Consider the following 27,515-nt stretch of genomic DNA (forward strand, 5'->3'; position numbering starts at 1 on the left):
ATGCAGTCATTGAGATGTATTTCTGAAAAGCCTGTGGAGGAGAAATGTAAATGTGGTATCTATTCTTCCAGCTCTTCTAGCAAACTCCTAAAACCCCATGAAGTAAGGGAAAAGTGGTCCCAAGAGCAGAGCTAAGCTACAGTAGCCTGATGCTAAGACATGTGGTCCCTCCTTTTGCTTCCAGAAAGGAAAGAGGAGACTTCTTTTACTATTTTGGAGGCATGAGACTTAGGGTGAGATGTTTTATGATCTTTATGCACTTCAATTTTTCCTGATTTTTTAAATTTTAATGCATTCTTTCTCTAATTTGCTAGCAATAGTTGAGTTTAGATATCGTTAAAGTTTCACAGCTAAGCTGGGACTGGGATTTGAGCCAGTGGTACACTTATATTCCAATATATCCCACAATGAATCTGTTGATTCATCATAATCCAGAATCAAACAAAATACAGGCTACCTACAGATACTGTCATATTTTGACAGAATGAGGCCTTGAAAACAGCATTTCAGTCACGTGTCTGCTGATACCTTAGTTCTTTTTGCAAACCTTAAAATCCTATATAAATGCTAGATATTATTATTACTTTAATCCATTCAAAGAATGGGGATAGAGGGCACTGCTCTTAAGTGGAGCAAGTCCCTTGCTCTTGTTTGGTCACCATTCTCATTTCAGGAGGAACCCTCCCTGGGCTGCTCAAAAGAAAGAGACCTGTGGTGAGTTAGAATGGTATTAGGTTATTCATGAAAATGATGGAGATTGATTTCAAGTGTGAGACTTTTTTTTTTAGAATTTATAGGAAAAGAAAGACCAACAAGGTTTTCTTTTCAAATTAATCCAAAGCATATTGTTAGCATACATTTTTCCTTCATTTCTTTTTTAAAAATTAAACATTTACCTTTTTTTGTCTTATAACTGATCCTAAGTATCAGTCCAAGGCAATCAGTGAGGGCCAGGCAATTGGGGTTAAATGACTTGCCCAGGGTCACACAGCTGGGGAGTGTCTGAAGTCAGATATAAACACAGGGCTTTCCATTTCCAAACCTGGCTCTCTACCCACTGAGCCACTTAGCTGCCTCCTAACATATATATTTATTTTAATGCTTTCTTAATTTATAATAGAGAATGCAAGGGTAATGGGTCAAGTCAGCTTTTATAGCCCCCAGCCTTATTTGATTTCACATCCCCTGTCTGCACATTGCACTTTAGCTAAACCAGGCTTTTCTCTGATTCATATTTCCTCTTCCCTCTCCATGTCTTTGCAGTGTCAGTTCTTCATACATGGAATGCACTCCCCTCTTATCTACAACTCAGAATCCCTCTTTTCCTTTAAGATGCAGTTCAAACTGGGATTGAAAGCCAGGTCTAGAGTTGGGAGGCCATGGATTCAAATCAGTCCTCAGATACTTCCTAGCTGTGGGAACCTGGGCAAGTCACTTAACCCTTTGCCTAACCCTTACCACTCTTCTGCCTTGGAACAAAATACATAGCATGGATTCTAAAGATGGAAGGTAAGGGTTCGGGAAAAAAAAAAAAAGATACAATTCAAGCACTATGTTCTGTATAAAGCTTTTTCTGGTCTTCCATTTCCTAGAGCCATTCTTCCCAAACTGCTCTAAATGTATTTGTATTTACTCTGAACATACATACATATATACTATTATCTTTCTCCTTGGAATATAAACTCTTTGAGATGAATTGCTTCATTCTTTGTATTTGTGTCCCCTGCACCTAACTCCAATCTCTGTGCCTGGAACCTAGTAGGAGTTTAATAAATTCATGTTGCTCCACTTGCTTACTGGATTGTGAAACAGATAGGGAGATGGAAACAGAATTGCCAAAAAATGAGATCTGAGCTATTTTACAGTTTTTATCAATGATTTCCATGAAGACATTTCAGATGGCATCAAAACAAACTAGCAAAAGGTCAGTCAGTCTCAGAATGTACTGTATTAGATAGATTGGAGGATTTAGTTATATCACAATCCTGGAAACAAATCTATGTTTTAGAATCTCAGAGCTGGAGGGAACCTTATAAAGCATCTAGGTCTGCCATTCCCTGACCCAGAATCCCATCTACAACATCCCTAACAACTGATTAGCCCACCTTCACTTTGCTGGAAAAGGATCATGTAGATCAGTGGTTTCCAAACTTTTTTGGCCTACTGCCCCCTTGCCAGAAAAAATAATACTTAGCCCCCTGGAAATTAATTTTTAAAAATTTTTAATAGCAATTAATAGGAAAGATAAATATACCTATGGCCATCGCCACCTCCCTGTATTGCTGCAGCATCCACCAGGGGGCAGTGGCGCCCACTTTGGGAATCATTGAATTGTAGATGATTCTTTTCATCCTTTCATTCTCTTCTCATATACCCATAGCACTGAAACCTTAGGATGTGGAAACTATGCAATAAAGAAGCTTATCTTTTAAAACCCTGAGCTGACCTAAGTTGATGACAACCATTTTTTTTTTTTACAGTCTCGGGAGGTAGCTGCTAAAGACCCCTACCGATATCAGGCCCCAGTGAGTCACAGCCCAGCTATACTTCTTTTCTACCTGTTGCATCTCCAGTGGTTTTCAACTCTCAACCTTCGGTTCCATTCCCTGAGACCAAAACTTGAATCACCTGAGACTTCTTTGCCTTTAGCTTCCACCAGTGAAGAAGCCCTGTCTAAAATGTTTGTAGATTTGTTGAAATACAACAGGAAAAGGTGGCTTTCTTGTTATCTGACATGATCTCAACTTTGATAGGTTCTCCTGGTGATGTCGGTCTTAGGGGAATAGGATCTAGAAACTGGTTACTTCCTCTATCTTCCCTGTTTCCTTGTCCCTGGCCTTCAGGAAGCTCAGGGAGTAAAGAAATTTCACCCTAAACCCAAGCATTTGTGTTTTGGGCATTCAATCATAACTTATTTGCATAGAAAACACTCTTAGGAACAACTTAGGGAAGTTCCAGTCAAATTCCTGCTTTTACTGATCCCTAGGGCAGGCCCTGAGATTTGATGTGGTCTAGAGATGTTCCTCTGAATCTCTGAGATAATCTGTATTTTAAGAGTGGATATTCTGCTGTTGCTTTGGGCCAGGCCAAAAGGCCTGCATCTAAATTGGAAATGGACTAGCCTCCATGGAGTATGAAGAGATAGACAACTGGCAAAGAATCATAACCCTTTCTGAATATGCCTTACATTTTGAAATTCATCCATTTCCTTGACCTTGGCTTTTGACTCTAAGCTCTGTGGCTAATTCACTGTTTAAGTCACTTCATTTCTCTAGATCCCTGGCTCTTGATGTGTAAAACAGATTGTATTAGATGATTTCTAAAGTCCTTCACCGCTTTCTTATTTTAGAATTGTGTGCAGTTGGGTCCATAAAAACCAAAAGTGCCCAGGGAAAGTGGTGGTAGTGAGGAAGAGTTGAGAGTCTGAGATTTGCTTTCTACAAGAATGAAAGTTAACACACACACACACACACACACACACACACACATACACACACACACACACACACGCAGTTCCCGGGGCAGACACCCTCCTTTGGGTTTTCTCCTGGAAGTCGAAGTGATCAAAAATTAGTAAAGACATCAGAGTGGCATCTTTCTAGGATGGTCTTCCAAGGAGCTGAAATCTTCTGAGTTTGCCCGTCGAGAGCACCACTGGCAGGCAGAATAACCACATGGAGCACAATGCCAACATTTTTGCCAAGGAAGCCAATCCAATTGCATACCATGCCCGTCCAGCCCCGACCTCGCTGGATTTCCAGAGCTTCCAACTTGGTCCCATGCACGCGCTGGATCACGTGACGCGCCCTCTGCTCTGCTCTATCCCCCTCCCTTCCAGGAAGCCCCGGTACTCTGTTCTTTTCGCGCCTCAGGGGCCCGCGCTTCTGGCAGTTTGAGGTGCTTTATTCCCATGGCAACCAGCGGGGCGGGGAGGATTCCGCTGTCTCCATGGCAACTGGAGACGCCTCCCGCTTTGCTCTGCCGGACTGGTGTAGCGAGGGTAGTTCAGACGGAGCGGAGGTGAGGACCCTTGGCGACATGAGGGGAGCAGAGGCCGCTGTGGTGGCAGCGGCGGCAGCGGCGGCGGCCACCGTGATGAGGGCGGAGGACGAGGACGAGGACGAAGACGAGGAGGCGGAGCGGGAACAGCGGCCGAAGCCCCCGCAGCCGGCCGGGGTAGCGTGCGCCGTCTGTGGAGAGCCAAGCAGCGGGTGTCACTCGGAGCGCGGCAAACCCTGTGAGTAGGGACCCTCTCCGCCATCGGCCAGACTCGGGGGGAACCGTCCTACTCCCCGAAACCCGGGGGCTATACTTAATGAGCTCTGGAGTGTGGCCAGAATATCCTGAGATCACGGAATGGCAGAAGTTGGAAGGACCCCTGGAGAGCATCTGCACTGACCCCACTTACTGTACAGAGAAGTTTGAAACTGAGGCAGCTTGATGCCAGATTCCGGGAGTGCTGGGTTTTAAGTCCGAACACCTGTGGGGTGGGGAATAGAATAAGTAGCTTGGCCGCCTATTACAAGCTCAAAGGAGCATAGATTTAGAGCCAAAAGGGACCAAGGAAAGGACATCTAGTCCAAATTCCTCATTTTACGGATGAAACAACTGAGACCCGTGCAGTCGATGGGACTTGGCCAGGGTTACTCGGGCAGTAAGTGGCAGAGCCAGGAGTCTTACTCAGATTCTCAGGCTTCAAACCCAGTACTCTCTTACCTTGGATAAATCAAATGACAACTCTGAACCTAAATTTCCTCATTTGTGAAATGAGAGATTGGGACTAGTTGGTTTGCAACTTCTCTTCTAAAAAGTTCTAATCCTATGAAGTATTTTACTTTCCCTCCGTTCCTCACCAGGAAAAGGAAATGGTTTGCTCAGGATCATATAGTTAGGAAGTGGCAGAATCCAAAATGACACTGAGATCAGATTCCATTACACCACTCCTGCAGATTTATGGCATTTGTAATCTAGCTTTACCAAAGCCCCACACTTGTGTTAATATTGTCAATATAGTTTTATAAAGTGTTATATTTCAGCCTTCACTCCATCTGAGAGGTTGTCACAAGGTCTGCTTCATGAGTTGAAGAATTTGATCTTAATCCAATCTGGGCTTACAGGAACATATTATTTCTTGATCTTACAGTTATTTTACAGCATCTACTTACTTATGGGCAATCAATACATGTTTAGGAATGATAATGGTGAAACTATAGTCCAAAGAGGAATGCAATAGGTTTCCAGGTTTTCTAAATACTCAGCTTGATTGCCCCTCTTGAGACTCTTTCTCCCTGTGCATCCAGCACTTCTGCAACTACTGTACCTTGGTGGCAGATCACATACCCTCCTGAGACTTCATCAGAGATAGAACAAATCACTGGATAATCATGAGAAGGCACATCTCTTTATTTACTAGCCCTATTTTGTCTAATAATGCTTCTGCTATTGAACCATCTCATTAGATGGAGCATGGTCCATCTAATTAGATATAAATGAAAAATGTTATGCATTTGTGTCAATTAAAGGTTTCTTCAAATCATTAAAAATGCTTATTTGCTAAAAAATTATCATAGAATACTATAAGTCCTTAGAAGTAATATAAATATTTACATCTTTCTAACTGTTGGACAGTAGCAGGTGATGGGAACTCAGACTTACAAACCAGATCTGGCTTCCAGTCTGAACTTTGCTACTACCTTTGTGAACTTGGAAAAAGTCATCTAACTTTTCTGTTAATGGGGGAATTCTTATCTGCTTCTTAAGATAGTTCTAATAGTAAAACAAATGAATGTAATAGTCTTGTGATGGTACTTCAAAAGAAATGTTATTCATCCCAGGAACAGTATTATTATTGGAATTAGTTTCCATGGGAATTGAAGCAAATTCATTTTCCATTAACTTTATCCTTAAACTTAAAAAACACCCTCTGCCTTTACACTTCAGTAGGTATTATTTGTACTCTACATATTAAATCAGATTTTCAATTATTCTAGTCTGTAAAAAGATGACACTTGGTTTTCAGCACATTTCTTCAAAGGGACAGAAAAATAAATGTTCTTTTGAGCCTTTAGGACTGACAAGTGAAATGAAAATGAAAATATTTCATGTTTAACTTTAATGCCTATCTTCTGACACAATAGATCCAAGTTTCATTTTTCTCTTTGTATCCTCAGCACTTAATGTGGCCTGTGACATACATTAAGTGCTTAATAAATGTTTGTTGAATTGAATTGCATGCATTTCAATATAGAATTGCAATTACTACCTTGTAAGAAATCCAAAAGAAACCTGCTTTGTAAGCAGTATTACTCACCTGCAAACCCAGACCTGAAAGGTACACACTTCTAGCTGTATTTTTTTAAACCCTTATCTTCTGTCTTGGAACCAATACAAAGGATCAGTTCCAAGGCAGAAGTGCTGCAAGGGCTAAGCAGCTAGAGTTAAGTGATTTGCCAGGATCACAGAGCTAATTAGTGTCTGAGGTCACATTTGAACACAGTTTCTAGGCCTGGCTCTCTATCCGCTGAGTCACCTAGCTGCCCAACTTTGCTCTTATCACAGATAGGGTGGTTCAGTTGATTGACAGTGAGGCTTAGAGACGGGAGGTCTTGGGTTCAAATCTGACCTTAGACACTTCCTAGCTGTGTGACCGTAGGCAAGTCACTTAACCCCCATTGCCTAGGCCTTACCACTCTTCTGCCTTGGAATCAATATATTGTATTGATTCTAGGGTAGAAGGTAAGAGTTTAAAAAAAATTTTTTTAAATAAAATAAAATAATCACATATCCTTATGATTGGAATTTACTTTATGTAAGAAGTCACCTACTTTTACTAACTACTCAAAACTCTACCACATGGAATCCAAAAACTATAGTTGAAAGAGATTGCCAAAGAGACTTCACATCTCATCTACTCCATCTCCAAAGTCCAGCCAATGATACCCATCAGTGATTGATTATTTAGCTTTTTCTGTGCTCCTTCCTTACCAAGAAGTCTATTCCCACATGTAAAATGAAGGGGAAAAAATTTGTAGAATTAGAAGGGACTTTAAATCTATGTATACTATAATAATTGTTAGGAATTGGCTTCCTTAAATAGAGTCAAAATCTTTCTCTTTAACTTTTTTTTAAACTTATCTCCTGCCTTAGAATCAATACTAAGTATCAGTGCCAAGGCAGAAGAGCTACAAGGACTAAGCAACTAGGGTTAAGTGACTTGTCTAGGGTCACACAGCTAGTAAGTATCTGAGGCCACATTTGAATCCAGGACTGCTTGTCTTCAAGCCTGGCTCTCTAGCCACTGAACCACCTACCTTGCCCCCTGTTTAACATCTAACCAATGGTTTTAGTTCACCTCATAAGACAAAAAAAGAATGAAATTGATCCCTCTTGATTATGATAATTCTTAGAAAATGTAATCTTTTCACTAATGTTTTGAATAGTATGATTTTGAGGACCCTTACCATTATGGTGCATTACTCTTGCAAAGTAATAATCCTTCCATTACCTAAATTCTTCCAAGTGACAAAGAATTTATTTTTTATTTTCCCACTACACAATACTGCCTCTGTGGTGCTCAAACTTATCACAATACTCTAGTGTAGAGTGCAGTGGAAATCACAGAATCATAGAATATCAGACTCTAGAAATTATATTTGAGGATATCCTTTCCAACCAGCAAAGTGACTTGTCCAGAATCATATAGGTAATTAGTGTTAGAAACTAGACTAGAACATATATCACCTGCCTGCCTACTGTTCTTTCTATTGCATCTTCCCATATATACATTAATATTCCAATAATTCAATGGAACTGTGATCTCATTGATTATTCCACCAAAGGCATATATCATCATCTATCCATCCATGCCTTCTCCTTATGTAAAATTCTTTTTCGTATTCCCCCATAGATTTTCCAATTCTAGAACTCTATAAATTTATTATTTGGAATTATACTTAGTCTTCTCATTTGTTATCCTTTATTCTTAAATGGCTCAGTCACTTCTCCCAAACACATATTTCCTGGATGATATCCTTTACTTCTCATACATAGATTATCATAGAAAATATACTACAGCCTACTGGCACCTGCCATGAGCCTCCCTCTTGACCTTAGATCAACTGCAACTTTCTTTCCAAGGAGCTTACCTACATACAAAAATTGTACTATACAGTATTACCAGGTGAAAAGTTTCAATTAAAATGGGCAGTTGTGCCAGCTCAGAACTTTTTAAAGCAATGGTGTAAAGCTCAAACAGAAACAGGCTACATATCGACTTCAAAAACCACACATTAATATTAGCTATATTCTACTATATTTTCATTTATCTTTTAAAATATTCCCCAATTACATTTTAATGTGGTACTAGCATTCAGAGGCTTAACACCTCTGGTTAAAAGGATTACTCTTTAAACCAGCTCTAATCTAGCCTGCTCTTTTGCACATATTCAGTTCTGGATCCAAATACTTGTACAGATCAAATCATCAAAGCCTGGACTCTTCACTCTATGAGAGTTAATGAAACCCAAGATACATTGTTTTTTGAACGGCTTTGCTTATATATGTATGTACATATACATATATCTGTTTTAAATAAAACTAAGTAAATCTTTCATATGGATTCTTATTAAGTTCAGGATTCTCCCATACTTTCCTTGTGCAGTTAATTTTTTGACCAAAAGTGCAGGCCTTTGTATTTATCACCACTGTATATTATCAGCTATAAGGCACAGTGGATGGAACCCTGGACCTAGAGTCAGGAGTTCAAATTTGGCTTCAGATACTTATTAGCTTTGTGACCCTAGGCAAGTAACATAACCCTGTTTGTTCAGCTCAGTCTCCTCCTCTATAAAATAAGCTGAAGAAGGAAATGGCAAATCACCTCAGCATTTTTGCCAATAAAACTCCAAATAGGGTCAGGAATCGTTGGACACAACTGAAAAACAACTGAAATATAGTATCTTATTAGCCTTAGTTTATCATTTCAGTCTGTCAAGACTTTTTAAAATCTTAATTAATATTGTCTATGAGAGCTATTCTTTCTATAAATTTTGTAAGTATGATTTCTCTTTATTTAAGCTATTGATTTTTTTAAAAATGTTGAATAGCATCAGGGTCAGTTCAGAGCCCATCAACATTGTTGATGGTGTTGTTAATACCACCTTACACATCCTCCTAATCAATCATTAATTGATATTCATAAATCAACATAACTTCCTCTGAGTTGTTCAATCAGATAAAAATTCACCTAACTACTGTCATCAAATCTATGTTTTTTTATCCTGTCCATGAGGATATCAGTAACATGGGAAACTAAATTTAAATAAAAATAAAATTAGAATAGAAGATAGAAATTAAAATGAAAATTATTCATCTGTGGCATTCCCCTGATCTAGTAATCTTGACATGAAAATATGATTGGTTTGCTATTATTTGATCTTGAGGAATCTGTGCTGGCCCCAAGTGGTCATTAAGAAGGTGATATTCAAGATTAGTAGGGAGATAATATAACTTCTAGCCTTTAGTGACTTTAGGTCGCCAGGCCTAGAGGAACTGCATTCTGGGACACTGAAAGAGGTGGCAAATGTGATTTCTGGAACACTGTTAGTGTTCTTTGAAAATCAATTGCAAAGCAAATGAGCTTATTTTCAAAATAAGGAAAAAAAACAGAGCCTGCAAACTATTAGTGAGCTTGAAATCTGGAGACCATGATGTGCTTTTATTTAATCAAAGGCTGAGACCATCTTCTATAAGAGTAGGTTTGAGGTTATGGTTGAGTGTTAGAGGAAAGTAAAAAGTTTGGAATAATATTTATGGAGAATGAGATTGGGATTTAATTAGGGTTCAAAGATCATTCTTCTTGGCAGATTAAAAAATAAAAGTAAATTAAGTGTTAAACAACTGCCTTCTTTATACTCTCTATAATCATCTTTCAATTCTTCTTTTTTTTAATTATATATTTTTCCAAATTACATGTTGATACAATTTTTAATCATTGCTTCCTGACATTTTGTGATCCATGTTCTCTCCCTTTCTTTCTCTCCTTCCCCCTTTATAAGATGACAGGTAATGTGATATAGGTTATACATGTGCTATCAGGTGCCATATATTTCCATGTTAATCTGTTGTGAAGGAAGATACATATCACTTATACAAAAAAAAAAACTCATGATGGAAATTAAGTGAAAAATGGTGTGCTTCAGTGTGCATTCAGACTCCATTGGTTTCTTCTATAACAGTGAATAATTTTTTTCTTCATGGATCTCTTGAAGTTGTCTTGCATTGCTGTTAATAGTTGTCATTCAGGGGGCAGCTGGGTGGCTCAGTGAATTGAGAGCCAGGCCTAGAGAAGGGAGGTCCTAGGTTCAAATCTGGCCTCAGACACTTCCCAGCTATGTGACCCTGAGCAAGTCACTTAACCCCCATTGCCCACCCTTACCACTCTTCTGCCTTGGAGCTGACAGAATATAACAGTTTTAAAAAGAAAAGAAAAGAAAAAATAGTTAAGTCATTCACAGTTGATCATTATACACACTATAGCTGTTAATGTATATAATTTCTCTTCCAATCTTTCTTGAGAAGTGGCATTATCTTTTCTTTTATTCTCTTCTTTCTCACAATCCATTTCCTGAGCAGCTGAAAGTTATTGTATTGAAATGAGAGTAGAATAGATGTAAGGGTTTTGAGTTCATATTTCCTGTAGACTGTTTGAGGACCAGCTCATCTCAAAATCTCAAAAAGACTTATCAATTGAAAACTGATTATTTTGCCCACATCAATTCATGAAGATGGTCTGCTAAAGCATAGAACCTGTGATGTAGTGTAGTGGGGAAAGGAATCAATCACACTGATGAATTCATGAATCTTTAAAATATTATAGCACTTTAAAATAATTTTGATGATAATGCTAAATTCCCTAATTCAGGACTGCTAAAGGAAGTTGGAAAAGAGATCTATTTTTCCTCTCTATAAATTAAAGATACATTAACAAATGCTGCTTCACAATCCTTGTATTCTACAGTGATCAAATCCTATCTTATTCGCAACAGAGACTGTCCTAACCCTTTTCTTCTTTTCTCTAACACCGAACCATATCCCAGAACCCATATTTACAGCAGACAATGTTGCCTCCAACTTCTTTGTTTTGTTTTGTTTTTTTTTTATTTTAAACCCTTAACTTCTGTGTATTGACTTATAGGTGGAAGAGTGGTAAGGGTAGGCAATGGGGGTCAAGTGACTTGCCCAGGGTCACACAGCTGGGAAGTGTCTGAGGCCAGATTTGAACCTAGGACCTCCCGTCTCTAGGCTTGGCTCTCAATCCACTGAGCTACCCAGCTGCCCCACCTCCAACTTCTTTGAAAAGATTGAGGTTATCCAAAATCATTTTTCTCAACTTCTCAACTTAATTACTCAAAATTTCTCAGCATCCTTCTTTACTTTCTCTTTCCCTCTGGCCACAGACAAAGAGGCATTGCTTACAACTATTTGGTCTAATCCTTCTACATTTACCTTTGATTCCAACCCTAACTACCTCCTTTAGGACTTTCCTCTAGCTATCATGGCCTCTTAGGTCTGCTATCTCTTTCCTTCCACTGCCTCTTGGCCACATTACCACATGTATTCAGGCAAGTCTTTCCAGTATGCTTTAAAAAACAAAACAAAACAAAAAAGCTTTTTCATGGCCTATCCTAGCTCTTTCCTTACCTTCTCTATTAAACTTATAGAAAAAGTTGTCTAAAACTGGTGTCTCCATTTCCTCACTTTCATGCTCTCCTCACAACTTGAAAGTTGTCTTGAACCCCACTATTATACAGAAACTGCTTATTCTAAGCTTACAGTGACCTCCTAATTGTTATAGCCAATGACATTTTTTCAGTGCTGGGTTCATACGATCCTAGTATTAAAGCTGGAAGGGACTTTAGAGACTATTGAATCTCAGTCTATATTTTATATTTACTCATTTTATATTTGAGGAAACTGAGGCAGAGAGATTGAGTAACATGGCCAGGATCATATGGCTAAGTGGGATTTGAACCTGAGTCTTCCTGTCTTAGTCTACCATTCTGTCCATTATGCTACAACTTCAACGTCTTTGATTTTTTGGCTTTTTTCATTACTGACAACTCCATCTTACTGGATATTTTCTCTTCTTTTGACCTCTGAGACACTATGCTATCCCAACTTTCTTCCCTCCTTTCTATAGACTCTTCTGTCTGTTCACTAGACAACCCTTATCCTCTAACTTCTTAATTGAATATTTCCCAGGGGTCTATCCTTGATCCTGCTGTATTCCCTTCTTTGGCAACATCATTCACTTCCGTGATTTCACTGATTGCTGCTATTCAAATAACTCCAATTGGCATCCCTAATCCTGACCTCTCTTAGGTTACATCCTTAAATTTCCAAATTTCTATAGAAGAGATACATTTGGATGTTCCACTAGCCAGGTTCAGTCTAATGCAACAATATTCACCCTATTTCTCCAGCATCTTTCATATCACCTTATCAAGTTCTATCGATTCCATTTCTGTAATATTTCCCACTTTTATCCCTTTGTCCCTAATAACTAACATAGGTCCTCATGAGGCATCAGAGGCAGCTAGATGGTGCAATGAAGAGAGCATCATCAGGAATAGTATCTTGAACACCTACGTTCAGATCTGGTCTCAGACACTTACTAGCTGTGTGACCCTGGCAGTCATTTAACCTGTCTGCCTTAGTTTCCTCAACAGTAAAATGTGGGTAACAGGAACACCTACCTCCCAGAGTTGTTATGAAAATCAAATGAGATAACATTTGTGTTGTGCTTAGGAAAGCAAGTAGTAAATAGTAGGTGCTTAATAAATGCTTATTCTCTACCATACACCATGTCTACTTTTCCTAACAAGTCTTCCTTCTTCCATTTTTCCCCTATTCTAACCTATCTTTCATACCAAGGCTGAATTATTCTTTATGCATAGATTTGGCCATATCACTTCCTCTGCTAAGAAAATTTCAGTGAGGCAGCAGCTGGGTGGCTCAGTGGATTGAGAGCCAGGCCTAGATGGGAGGTCCTAGGTTCAAATCTGACCTCGGACACTGCCTAGCGGTGTGACCCTAGGCAAGTCACTTGACCCTCACTGCCTAGCCCTTACCACTCTTCTGCCTTGGAGCCAATACTTAGTATTGATTCTTTTTTTTTTTAAAACCCTTACCTTCTGTCTTGGAGTCAATGCTGTGTATTGGCTCCAAGGCAGAAGAGTGGTAAGGGTAGGCAATGGGGGTCAAGTGACTTGCCCAGGGTCACACAGCTGGGAAGTGTCTGAGTCCAGATTTGAACCTAGGACCTCCTGTCTCTAGGCCTGGCTCAATACACTGAGCTACCCAGCTGCCCCCCTTAGTATTGATTCTAAGGTGGAAGGTAAGGGAGAAAGGAAGAAAAGAAAAAAGAAAAAAGAGAGAGAGAAGGAAGGAAGGGAGGGAGGGATGAAGGAAGGGAAGGAGGGAGGAAGGAAAGAAGGAAGGAAGGAAGGAAGGAAGGAAGGAAGGAAAGATTTCAGTGGCTTCTTATTGCCTACTGAATAAAATTTCAGGATCCTTTACCTGGTATGCCTGTCCTCCACACTCTGTTTTCACCTCACTTTTCTAGCTTTATGTTATATTTCTACTTTATATACCCTCTGGATTTCAAACAAACTGGAGTTTCCTGTCCCAAAAAACAACTTGCACTATTTTGGCACCACTATTATTCTCTCAGACTACTGAAAGAAATAGGTAATTTACTTGATAGATTAAACATACAGCAGCAAACTATTTAAGGCTCTAATATGTCAGGTTGTAGTAATGTTTACTAAGCACAATAAAAATAAATGCTGCTATGATCAAGTCATAATGTAAAAAATGTACCAGTGACTCAGTCTTCAGGATAAGTTGTTCACTATTTACATGCAGATGATAAAGCATTTAAAGTAGTTTTGTACTTAATGAATATGTATAATTTATTGGATTTAAACTATGCATTTTTTTTCTTAATAGCAAATAACCCATATTGTTAATGTCTTAATAGGGAAAAAATTCCTATATTGTGAGCCACATAAGAGAATTAAAGAAGTACTGGAAGAAGAACTTTTTATTCAGAGAGATGAATGCCACATCAAAAAACCGTCTACAGGTAAAGTTTATGCTTAATACTAAGCATGTATTTTGAAAATGAAAACTAAGCTGTCTGTGTGAGTTTTTGCATGTGAGGAAAGGATTTTTGAGGAACTGGATGATATTCCACAACAATTAAGTTAAATAACCAAACCTTTGTGTTTTAAAATGACCAAATAAGTTTTTATATTTAGAAAAAGTCTGTTAAGTGGTAATACTTTAACCCATATATTTCAAAAACACTTTTTAATGATCATTTAAAACAGTTTTTCAGGTAAATGTAAAATTCACCATTTTTTGCTGTCTTTTAATGAGTATGACTATGAACATAATAAATTTTAGTAAATTACTTCAATAACCTAGAATGGTCAGTCACATGATATACACACACTCCCATATGTTTATATGGATTTTTTGGTGCTGATTGATGTCTTGTTGATTTATTGGTTCTTTCTGTTTATTGGCTTCATCCATCAATGTTGTATTATATGCTACTATTATTTGAATACCAGTGCTCAGGATTGTCTTTGATTTACAATGTTATTTGTTAGCTTTCTTAGGAAAGTGGTTTTTCTTTTTCAAATGTGATATTAAAAAGTTTGTATCTTAAAATCCAAAATTTTAGCAGAAAAACAACTTTGAAATTTTCATCTAAGTCAATGGGGGAATATTATTTAATCTACAAAATTTGAATTTGCATATATTTTCCAAGAATGTATCTGTCAATGAAGTAAAGCATTGCTATGATGATGTTTACTTATTAACCCCCACTAGAGGTCGCACAAAATATGTTTTCAAAGCAACTGCAGTGTCAGGAAGCCTTATAAAACAGGTCATGGAATGCATAAATTTTTTCTCCACTGTCTTATAAGGACTGGCATATGGGCAGAAATTGGGGTAAAGGTGCAAGAAGACAAAGAACCAGACCCAAAGGAGCCATAAGAAGGCCAGACAAGGGACAGGCCAAGGAACTGAAATGGGCCAAGACAAGAACAGACCACAAAAGCCAGTAATAATCAATCACATTGAACCAGGAATGAGAGACAGTTCAAAAGGAGAGCTGGGCTGCTAGAGAGGTGCTTGTATTTTTTCCATTAATTGAATGTTGATCAGTATAAAAGGGAAATGTTGATCAGTATAAAAGGGATTTTATGAATTCTTAGGTAGACCAGTTAGTTGTGTGAAAAAGTAGTTTATATCTGCCTTCAGTCCGATCCAAGTTAATCCCACAAATATTTTTTAAGTTCTTGACATGTACACTTTGTATTTTGGATACAAAGACAAAATGGAAGACAGGACAAAGCAACATTTAAATAGCTAAGTTATATAGAGAACCATGGATTGAGAGCTGGAAGAAAACTTAGAGGTCTTCTAGTCCAACTATCTTCATTTTACACATGAAGAAATGGAAACCCAGTGACTTGTAAGATCCCACATACAGTGCACAGATAGTAATGAGAATTCAGGCCATGAACATCCATATATAATGCCCCACACTGATGAACAACTAACAGGTTTGCAAAGTGATTCCTTTAGAAGGTATTACTTTATCTGAGCCATGAAGGCAGGGAAGGATTCCAAGAAGTAGAGAGGAAGAAGAAATGCATTCCAAGCCTTGAGGAAGGCAGGGGGAAGGTGTGGAGGAAAGATGTGGCATACTGAGTTTGGGAAACAGCAAATAGGCTATTTGGCTGGGAAAAAGAGAACATGAAGGGGACAATAAAAGAGGCCTAAAAGATAGGCTTGAATCTAAGAAGATTGTATTTCATCCTAGAGAAAATAAGAAACCTCCAAAAGGCCTTGGGAAGAGAACATCATGGTCAGATGAACTTTAGGAAGATTATTTTGGTGATTATGTGGAGGATGAACCAGAGAGGGAAAGTGTAGAAATCAGAAGTCCAGTTAAAAGGCTGTTGTAATAATCCATTTAGGAGATAATGAAGACCTGAATTTGAGTGGTAGCCATATAAATAAAGATAAGGGGATGGATGCCAGATAAATTGTGAAAGAATAATTTATCAGAGTTAACAATTCATTGGATTAAGAGTCAGGGAAAAGGAAGAGTTGAAGATGACTTTGAGATTAAAAACCTGGTGACTGGAAGGATTGTGGTACCCTCGGTAGATAAGTCTGAAGGAAGAATGAGTGGAAGAGAAGGCAATGAGTTCCATTTTAGACATGTAAAGTTTGAAATGACTGGGATGGACTTCCAACCAGCAAGTAGTGATGTGGAACTGGAGATTGGTATTAGATGTTTGGATTTTCAAGTCATTTTGCATACACATGCTAATTGAACCCCTGGGAGCCAAAGAGAGAGGACACAGACAAAGAGGAGAAGGCCTCGAGCAGAGCTTTTGCAGAGATATACCACTAGAAGAACAGATATTGGTGATAGTTCAGCAAAGGGGATAGTATAGAACACTTGAAAAGGGAAGTATGGGAAGAGCAGTTGTGGGGACTAGTGGAGAATTAATTTAGAAGAAGAAAGAGATTGTTGTGTGGCTGTGAAGATCCAATTGATATTATTAGATAAAGTAGATTTGTAGTAGATATTGAATATAGTACTAGAGAAGATATAGGTAGTGGAGTTAAAGCAGGATGGTCATTTGATAAGACATGAATGGAAATGGGATAAGAGGGCAAAACTATACTATATATTCCATTCAGAATAATAACAAAAGGGGGCAGCTGGGTAGCTCAGTGGATTGAAAGCCAGGCCTAGAGAAGGGAGGTCCTAGGTTCAAATCTGGCCTCAGACACTTCCCAACTGTGTGACCCTGGGCAAGTCACTTAACCCCCATTGCCTAGCCCTTACCACTCTTCTACCTTGGAACTAATAAAAAGTATTGATTCCAAGACAGAAGGTAAGGGTTAAAAAATAATAATAACAAAAAAAATTAATCATCCTGGCAAAGAAATGCTATCTTATGATCAGATAAAAAGGATGAATATTTGAACTAGAAATACGTAGGATTCCAAGAATAAAGAAGAATTCAGTAAATTTCAGTATTCCTAATAACTTCCTTAAGTTTTTTCCTTCCTGAACACTTTGCCCAGATGGTACAAATGATATTAGACTTTCACTTTGGAATTGAAGGACTCTTCACTCCTTTAAGATTTAAAAAAAAAAAATTTTTAATTGTCATGTAAAACACACTTCCATATTGGTCATTGTTGTAAGAGCACACTCATACATAACCAAAACCCCAAAATAAAACCAAAGTTACACTGATGTGAAAGATGATCCCAATGGTTCTTTCTCTGGAAGTGAATAGCATTCCCCATCATAAATCTTTCAGAATTGTCCCAGATCAATGCATTGTTGAGAGTAGCCAAGTTTTCACAGATAATCATTGTCCAATATTGCTGTTACTGTGTGTGATGTTCTCCCAGTTCTACTTATTTTGCTCTGCTTCAGTTCCTGCAGATCTTTCCAGCTTTTTCTGAAATCATCTTGCTTATCATTTCTTATAGTACAATAGTATTCCATTACCAGCATGTACTAAAATATGTTCATGTACTACAATTTGTTCAGCCATTCCCCAATTGAGGGACATCTCTTTGTTTCCAATTTTTTGCCACCACAAAAAGAGCAACTATAAATATTTTTGTAGAAGGATCCTTCACTCCTAAGCTGTTGTCTAAGTTTCTCAATTTCTATATATAACTTTAGAGTTATAGTTCTTCACTTTTCTAAATCTCTTTTTTTTTTTTTTTGTTCTTATTATGATTTCATGTAGGGAATTTCCTTTGTGGAAACTCCCAATCAGCGTTGATTGGCAATCTTTTGTAACTTAAGAGTCTTATGTTTTAATTGAGTATATGGCATTTTTCCCCCAGCTAAGTTCTGCAAAATTAACTATTGTGGAACTGGTGAATGACTTGAAAAATGAGGGTTAAAATTTTTTATTTTCTAGTTTTAGATTAGTTTTTCTCTTATTCTATGGCCAAGTCTTCCTTCATTGTCTCATTTTGGCATGGAGGTTAAGTCTGGGTTCTCAAAGGCTATACCACTGAATCACAAGATCTGACAGATTCTGCCAAGCTAGAAAGGCCTTACGTATGAGAGTCTATGATAAACTTTATGTTTGCTTTACAAGGTCTAGCCCAGCTGAGTTTGGACAGTTTCATCTCCAAATCAGATCGAGGGTGATAAATTGTTTATCTTTCAAAGCTCAACGACTAAGTCAAAGAGCAGTTACATGGGGCAGCTAAATGGTTCAGTGGATTGAAAGCCAGGCCTAAAATAGGAGGTCAAGGGTTCAAATATGGCCTTAGACATTTCCTAGCTGTGTGACCATGGGCATTTAACCCTAATTGCTTACCTAACCCTTGTCGTTAATCTACCTTGGAAGCTATAGTTACTATGGAATATAAGACCAAAGATATAGGGGTCTAAAATTTTTTTTTTTTAAGAGCAATTGTAATATGTATTAGTAAAGTGAATACTTAAAATATGGAACCAGGGAATTCTGAAGAATTGGAATATTTGTCTTGCTTGTAACACATCTGGGACTTTGACATCTTTTGCAATTAATCTAAGAAGTTTATTACTAAATCAATGAACTTTTAAGTCTCCCATTCAAAAAGAGAGATCAGTGATAGGAGATCTGGTATAACAGAAAACTATTCCACTCACCCTGGTGAGCAAGGGCAGTTTTAAGAGTGTTCAGTTAGGATTTAGGTAGCAGCGACTTGGGGTGGCAGAACGCAGCCTCTGTGGCTTAGATGGATGTGCCCTTTCTAAATCTGCCTCACTAGAGTATTAGTGTTCAGCCTATCTTAAGACCTCTGTATATATACCAGCCTAGAGCTTGCATCAATCAAAGTTCTCTTGGGAGAAGGGCCAACTAACATTCTCCTCATTGTGACCAAAGCAGTCTGGGGACTTCTCTTCCCAGGCTGAGAATCCTCTCCTAGTCATGGCTTTTAACTTCACATTTCTGTCCCACACTGGAAGGCCTTAGAAGGAAGGTAGTACAGATTTAAATACAAAATCCTGTTTGGCCTTCAAAACGCTTCATAACCTAGCTTCCCCTCCTCCACTTCAATCTCTATATACATGTTACTCTTCCCCCCATCCCCTCCATCCCACCATAGCCTCTGCCCTCCCCTGACACCAATTCCCCTGGCTCATCCTCCAGCAAGAGACCACATCTCCTGACTCCAGGCATGTTAAGGGACTGGCTCCTATTCCTGGATTCTCTCCCTCCTCCTCTCTGCCTTCTGGCTTCTCTGATTTCCCCAACGTCCTTCCACTCCCAAGGAAAATCCCACCTTCTACAGGAAGCCTCTCCTGATCCCCCTCATTTCCAGGGGCTTCCTCTTGAGAGCATTGCCTTTTTATCCCATAGATCCTGTCTCTGTGGAGATGTCTGCATGTTGTCTCTTTGGGTGGAGCATGAGCTCCTCCAAGGCCAGGACTCGTTTGCCTTTTTTTTTTGTGTCTCCAAGAGCTTAGCAGGGCAGGTAGTAGCATTTAGTAAATGCTGACTTTAGTGTACAAAGGGACAGAGGCCGACCCTGGAATGACCATCAGCACAAACCATACCTTTAAGAGAAGGACAAGGAAGACTTGAACACAAGAGCCTGGGAACCAGCCCTATGGGTCTGATGGTGTGCGGAACAGCTGGCATGGAGGCGGGGGAGAGGCTAATTAATGAATTATAGCCTCATGATAATTCCCCTGAATACCAGCTGATAGAGGGGGAGATCCTGCACTCTGCTCCCCCCAGGCCCAGGGAGTGAGAAGGCAGCTCCCTGCTCTGCCTTTCCCTCCCCACCTGGACATTATCTCTAGGTACTTATCTAGGCCCTCCTAGGCCCCCAGAGAGGGTGGTTATCTATTCTCTACACCACCCAGCCCCTAGGTCAGTGCTGCGGACACTGAAGCAACTTACACATATTTCCTGAATAAATGAACAAATGAGTGAATGAATGCACTACATGGGCACCTAAAAGAAGAGACACACTTGTTAAATGTAATACTACAATATATCCTTCTTTGTTTAAATTGATAAAAATTAAGGGTCCTGATCATAATTGCCAAGCCAAAAAACTGTTGAGGATAAATTCATATGGTTTTTTTTAACCCTTACCTTCTTCTTAGAATCAATACTGTGTGTTGCTTCCAAGGCAGAAGAGCCATAAGGGCTAGGCAGTGGGGTCAAGTGATTTGCCCAGGGTCACACAGCTAGGAAGTTTCCAAGGCCAAATTTGAACCCAGGACTGCCTGTTTCTAGCCCTGGCTCTCAATCCACAGAGCTGCCCAGCTGCCCCCTGCATTTGTTCTTATTATACTTGGAATGTATTCAAAGGCAGCTACTGTAACCGACTTTAAAAGAGCACAGATAAATTAAACTGGACCACAAATATAGTCCATCTTAAACAAGTAGTGTGCAAAGTACCTTGCTTAGTTCTAGGGAGATACTGGGATGAAAAATAACCAAAAGCCAGCTAGTCTAAATCCTTTATTTTATTGATGAAGAAACAGACCCGATTATACCATATTCTACAGAGTGTCAGAAGTAATATTTGAACTCAGATCCTTTTGACTCCAAGACTGATATTCACTTTACCATGCTGTGTACATAGTTCTGTCTTGTCTTTTTTTTTTTTTAACCCTTACTTTCTGTCTTAGAATTGATACTGTGTGGAATTGCTTATTGACTATGGGAGGAGGGGAGGGAAAGAATATGAATCATGCAACCATGGAAAAATATTCAAAATTAATTAAATAAATAAATGAACTTAATTTTAAAAAAATAATTGATACTGTGTATTGGTTCCAAGGCAGAAGAGTGTGGTAAGGGCTAGGCAGTAGAGGCTAAGTGACTTGCCCGGGGTCACACAGCTAGGAAATGTCTTGAGGACAGGCTTGAACCCAGGATGTCCTATATTTTTTAAACCCACCCTATGTTCCCTGATGCTGTGTAGAGCTAATCTGGATCTACTTCCTTTGTTATTCCTATACACCCTAGCTAGGTGACACAGTGAATAGAGCCCTTGCCTTGGAGTCAGGAAGACCTGAGTTCAAATCCAGCCTCAGATATTTACCAACAGTGTGACCCAGCCTCAGATATTTACCAACAGTGTGACCCTGAGCAAGTCACAACTCTTCTTTGCCTCAGCTCCCTCAACTGTAAAATGAGGAAAACAATAGTGCCTACCTCCTCGGTGTTGTGGGATCAAATGCAGGCACTAAATAAATGATAGCCTAGCTAGACCAGCTTCACACTTTAGCCTCAATCTAATTTCCATTTTTACTCTGTAAGATTTAAACTAATATCCAATAATTCCAAGTATTTTATCTTATAAGATTTATTAATAATCATTTAAAGTAGAAGAAATAAAAGGAACAAAAGTATGAAAGCCTAAGAAAATATCACATGAGTAAAATTCTCCTGCCTGGCACTCACCCAATTTTCCTAGCCGGGATCAGGGGAAAAGAGAGAGAGAGAGGTGTGGCTACATCAAAATATATCCTCATTACGTAAGGATGTAGGCAAACATAAATGGGATGTTGGGATTTAGAGTCCTGGGGTGCAAAATTCTAATTATACACCCTGACCACATCTATTACAATGGACTCTTAATAAATGTTTGTGTACCAATTGACTCAATACAGGGCCCATTATACTACAGGTGGTGGTTAGCAACTTCCAACTCCAGGCAGGGGAGATAGAAGAAAAGGAAATTGGCTTGAATTGCATTGAGATTTAGGCTAGATATAAGGAACAGCTTACACATTGTAAGATCTTTATACAAGGAGGCTATGGAGTCGTTTTCTTGGAAGTTGTTTTAAGAATACCTGCCTTGTGAGATGGCTTAGGTAGGATCCTGCCTGCAAATGCTCCTTTCAGAAGTCAGGGGATGGCTGAAAAATGCTGGTCCAGCTTTGCAAAAACAACACTCAACACTCATTCCAGTGTTTGTGTCTGAGTGATTGAGGGATGTCAGTGACTAGAGACTGTATTCGTAATGATAATTCTATTTCCATAGTGCTTTACAGTTAACAAAATCGTTTTCTCACATCTTTGAGAAATAGTCAGTGGATGTAACTATATTGTTATCTTCATTTTACAAAACTGTGTGTTTTAATCTAAATCTCATAGCTAGGAAGTGATGTACTATATGAGGGACTCCTTGGTTAACCCCAGTGGCTCCCTATTACCCCTAGCGTCAAATGCAAACTCCTTTATTTGGCATTCACAACTAGGGCTCCATCCTGCCTATCCAGCTGTGCTATATATGACTCCTCTTCCTCTCCTCTACGGTCTGCCCAAATGGCCCTGCTGCTCTTCACTCACAACCCTCCTCCTGCCTCAGTTCCAGTGCATTTCCTGACCTCCATGCCTAGAATGCATTTCCCTCCTCACCTCTGCCTCCTAGAATCCTTAGTTTCCTTCAAAGCCCAGCTCAGATGCCATTTCCTACATCAGCTCTTCTGCATTCCTTCTATAACCAACCCCCAACCCCCTTTCCTAGTGCCTTCACCCTCCCCATTACCAGGTTCATTTTTGTTATATACACACATACCATCTACTGCAATAGAATTTAAGTTTCTGCAGCAATAGACAATTTCTTTATTGTCTTTGTATTGCCCAGCAGCTGGCACAGTGTCTATCCTTATAAGAGATGCTTATTAAATAGATGATTGATTAACTGATTGATTGATGAGACACTTTTGGCACCATGTAGACTCTTTAGAAACCAGGAGAGCATGGCTGCTACCTTGACCCTGTGAAGAATATTTCTTTAGCACCACATTTAGAGGCCCAGAAATTAGACAAACAGTTCCTCATGTTTCTTTGGCTGTGCACATAACTCCTTGCCTTCCACAGAGGTCCAATGTTCTAAACTCTCCCTAAGTCTCCTTTGATTTTTAAGACTTTTAAGCTTGCTTCTTGGAATTGGTGCTAGTTCCATGAGCAGATTATTCAATAATATTTATTAAATTGCAACGCTTGACAAGATTCATGAGTTTGACATATCAGTTTGTCCTTGTACCTGCAGATACTGTAGGCACTGCTTTTCAAAAATGCTTGCTATAGATATTTTAAAGCTTAGGCTATAATCCATCCATAAGACCTAGGGTTTTCTTTACTTCTCCCAACTTAAAGCTTTGTGAAGATTGTTAGATTCATTGGAAAAATGGCATGATCACCTTTGACCAGGCCACTCATTTTAGGAAATTATCGGTGCTTCCAGAAATTAAATCAGAATCTGAAAAAGTTAACTACATGAAATAATTCTTAAAATTACCTACTAGAAATACTAAAGTGTGATGAAGATCACAGAAATGAGAATTTTAGAGAAATTCTGGGAACACATGATATTCTCAGCTTGAGATTTTACTTAATATAATTTACTAACGTTAGATACACTACATATTTATTGGTCCAGATCTATAATTTCATTGGTGAATGGAACTTCTGATGAGGAAATGCTCTTCATCAGAGCAGATTAGAAATTATACTCCTAGAGAGCTTACTGGAGCACCATGAGGTTGTGCCAACAAAGCAGTATGTATATGGGGCAGGACTGAATTGGAAGAATCTTCCTGACTCTTAAAACAGCTTGCTATCCACTCTGCCATACTGCTTGCTACTCCAATATGTTTACCACAAAGTTTTATCCAGTATATTTCTTCTCTGATTCTTATTCAAATGTATTTATATACAAATAAAATGAACTAAAAACCTTGAAAATATTTAGTAAGAGCTTGTTAAGTGATAATAACTTTATTTGCCTGATTTCACAACAAGAGTAACAAATTAAGGAATCATTCAAAAACAGTAAGAGGTTGTTTTATTTTTTAATTAGAAAGCAAAACAAGGTGAATAACAACTCATTTTATTGTTTTTTAAAATATTGACAGTGGCTCTGGAAGGGATTTGGAGCATTAAAAGGAACTTCTCTATGGGAAGCTTGAAACCAGGATCACAGAATAAAAACAGTTTACTTCCACAACCTAAATACTATTCCAGACATGGAGGAATAAGAAGTAAGATACACATGATTTTCTAGCTCAGAAGAGAGAAAGCATATTTGATTATGAATTAATGTCATATACTGTATTAAGATAGCTCTGAGTCAAATTTTTTCTCCTTTGTTTTTCTTACCTAAAAAGTGTTTGGTGTCATTAATTTTAACTTGATATTCAAAATGTAGCACAATTCACTTGTTTAACATCTCTGTGCAATAGAAGTTTATACTAAAATTTATTAATTATTTCTCTAAATATTTTTCTAAATGGGTTTTCTGGAATATAGTTAACATCAGGGCCCTACCCCATATTGACTTCCCTCCAGATTGCTGGATAGGTATGATCATACAACAATGCAGTGGAAACGGGGATAAAAAAGTACAGTGTAGAAAGGAGGAATAGAGACTGCCTTGCTTTTATTACATAAAATGGCACAGTGGATGGTTGTGCTACAGTGATGGCATTCAGGCAAGTGTGGAGATTGCTGGACCAGGTGTAGAGCCCGTCCTATAAAAGTGAAGGTAGGGGCAATATCTTAGTCGTTCCTTACTCTCTTTGTCAAGGTTCAGGTGAGAGATAGAAGAGGCCAAAGAGGGACAGCCAGAATTTATAATCCAAACATGCCTCCAGGTCAGGCAAAGGCCCATGGTCTACACATGCTAGGAACACAGACAAGAAGGGGTCCATCAGTCTAGGGCTGGATACATGGAGATGTGAGGCCAGAAATCTGCAATTAGGAAATGAATCCAAATGGGACACTCAAATACTGCTCACTGAGCCCTAAACAGTCAAAAGTCTGAGGTAGCTAGCCATAGTGCACAGGTGGTGACAGGGATTAATTAATTGGGTTAACACTCTTCCATTTAAACTCTTGTTTTTGGAGTTGGGAGGAACTGAGTTCTCATCCTAGCTCTGCCACATGGTGCCTCTGTGGTAGACACAATATCCCAATCCATGTCCCCAATTCAAGTTAGGCTAATTTTTCCTTAAAAATTATCTTTGGTTAGACTAAAGGCTCAGGATGATATTACTTCCTGAGCACACAGCTAGAAGAATTCTGAGACTTAGATCATGAGAGTCAACTCAGTTTCACCCAGCTGATTTGGTCCAAGTGTCCTCAAGGCCTATTGTTGTTGAATATACACCTTCAGGAATAGTTAAATAAATCTCTTTTTATTAACTGTGTGATTTACAATGGCTCAATTGTTCCACTATCAAATCTAAGCTACATGAAGACTAGCCTAAGTCAGGCCCAGCTCAGAACAACCTGTGTGACCCTGAGTAAGTCAATTAACTTTTGGGGTTAAATTACTCATTAAAATAAAAGGATTGAATTCTAAGGTATCTTTGAGCTCTAAATCTATAATTATAGGATGGGAATCCAATCAGATAGACAGTTATTATCCAGGAGGCCCATTGACAAGTAGAAAGGACCCAGTCTAGACTTTAAGATCAAGAAATCCAACTCATGAAGAGTTCAGACAGAATCCCCTATTATTGGGGGGATTTGGACTTGATCACCAATAAACATAGAAGGAAACTGATCACTAGAGATCTAAAGTATAAAGCAAGATTTAAAAAACTGGTTAATTAGGGTAAAAGTCAGGAGATCTAGGGCCCTTTGAGGTACAGAGGTTTGAGTGGAATTGACCCAATGCTGAGCTGGTGAACTATTAGCCCAAAGTTTCTTGCTTCTCCTCTTGGCTCAGAATCTAAAGGATTAAAGGGTCCATGGTAACCTAGCTTTCAGGGGTAGAGAGATGCAGAACTTGGGAATCTAGGTCAATTCTTACACTTATCTCTCAAGACAATCCTTGGGACAGAAGAAAAGTTATCCAAATGTAAATTTAGCCACTGTTTGTTGCCTAAATCTCTGGTATATAAACAATAATTTATCTTCTCTTTTTTCCTTAAATTGGTATGTTCCATTTTACAATATGCAAAGTGTTACTTCAACATCTTAGAAAATAAAAAAATTTTAAGATGAATAATTTTCTTTGAAAAAATATTTTTATGAATGATTTGCATAAGCTAGAAGAAAAACATTTGATATGTAAACAACTGAGTTTATTATATTTCTTTCTATAAATTCATTTTAAAGGAATCATATCAACCATGATTAATTAGCCATCCAAATAATAACCATTAATTAGTCATCCAAATCACAACTGAACTTTGTCTACAAATAACATGACCGTATATCAAATATTTATTTCAATTTCATATGGAACAACAGAGGGAGGAAATCTACAAATAATCTAAAATTCTTATTTTGGTGAATGGATTTAATTCATCTGCCATGTGTTCAGCATTTTCCCATACTGCTATGAAAATTTTTTCCTATAATTTTTTTAAATTAATATTTTTTCCTGTAACCAAAATTGTTAAATAAACATGAATTGAAAGCTTTTCCTTTCAATATCCTTTGCTTTCTCTATCTACCCTTGGATAAACTATCAATGTAATCTAATATAAGGAGTGGGAAGAAGAGCCAAGAATTTCAGCCTTTGAGTACTTGGAAGTCTTTAGAATGAGGTTTTTCACCTGCTACTTTTATGGTTGAGATTTTGCTTAGATTTCATATCATTAATGGAAAACACTAACCATTGAGCTTATATGCCAAGGTTAGATACCCAGCTAACTAAGTTTTCTTGGCATTTTATCTTTTTGCTGCTCACCTGCTCTATTATGTCTCCTTTTGCACCAAAAAAAGGGGAGGGGGGGGATGTGCTTCTCATAACATTCAATATATATCTTATTTCTTTAAAATAATAATTTAGTACATGTATAACCAGATTTAGTTGCTTGCCACCTCTGGGAAGGGGGAGGGAAGAAGGGAGGAAGACATTTTGAATCATATAACTGCAGAAAACTTATGTGGAAATTTGTTATTAAATTTTTTAAATTTAAATTTAATTTTAAAAATAGAAAATAAATTTGATATAAAGAGACATTTCCTTGAAAATAGATAAATAAATAAATGGAGTAATTTAGAACCAGTTTAACATAAATATAGTTTTTAAACATATTTGTATTATCAAATGAAAACTACTTACCTCCACTTGGTTTTTATTAAGTCCTTTTGATTAATCTGCAGCTTAATTCACAAGGTAATAAGATTGCTCCTTGAGCAAAATGGTTCCTATATTCTGATTCCATCAAATGAGTATTTGCTTATTAAGAATAAAAATAAAAATTGCTTCAAAATATGATGAAGAAAATTTTGGAGCATCTCTCCAAGCAAGAAATTTACTTATTTATTCATGTTTCTTTCCTCTAGGATAAGTAAATTTTTTTCCATTGAGAAGTCACTTCTCTTGATGTCCCAGGAGCCAAGAAGAAAACTAAGTACATATCTCAATCTATTTAAAAAAAAAAATAAAATGTTTTAGTCTATATT

The 27,515-nt window shown here is 38.1% G+C and overlaps 1 protein-coding gene across 1 annotated transcript; it reads left to right on the forward strand.

Moving 5' to 3' along the window:
* On the forward strand, positions 1-27,467 carry C3H11orf97 (chromosome 3 C11orf97 homolog). Its single transcript, XM_044669002.1, has 6 exons — positions 1-102; positions 2,481-2,680; positions 3,873-4,237; positions 14,042-14,146; positions 24,008-24,133; positions 27,396-27,467. The coding sequence occupies exons 1-6, from the start codon at positions 1-3 to the stop codon at positions 27,398-27,400; spliced, it is 903 nt and encodes a 300-aa protein (XP_044524937.1). The 3' UTR covers positions 27,401-27,467.
* Positions 27,468-27,515: the final 48 nt, after the last annotated feature.

The sequence above is a fragment of the Gracilinanus agilis genome, chromosome 3 (assembly GCF_016433145.1).
Source record: "Gracilinanus agilis isolate LMUSP501 chromosome 3, AgileGrace, whole genome shotgun sequence".
Lineage (NCBI taxonomy): Eukaryota > Metazoa > Chordata > Mammalia > Didelphimorphia > Didelphidae > Gracilinanus > Gracilinanus agilis.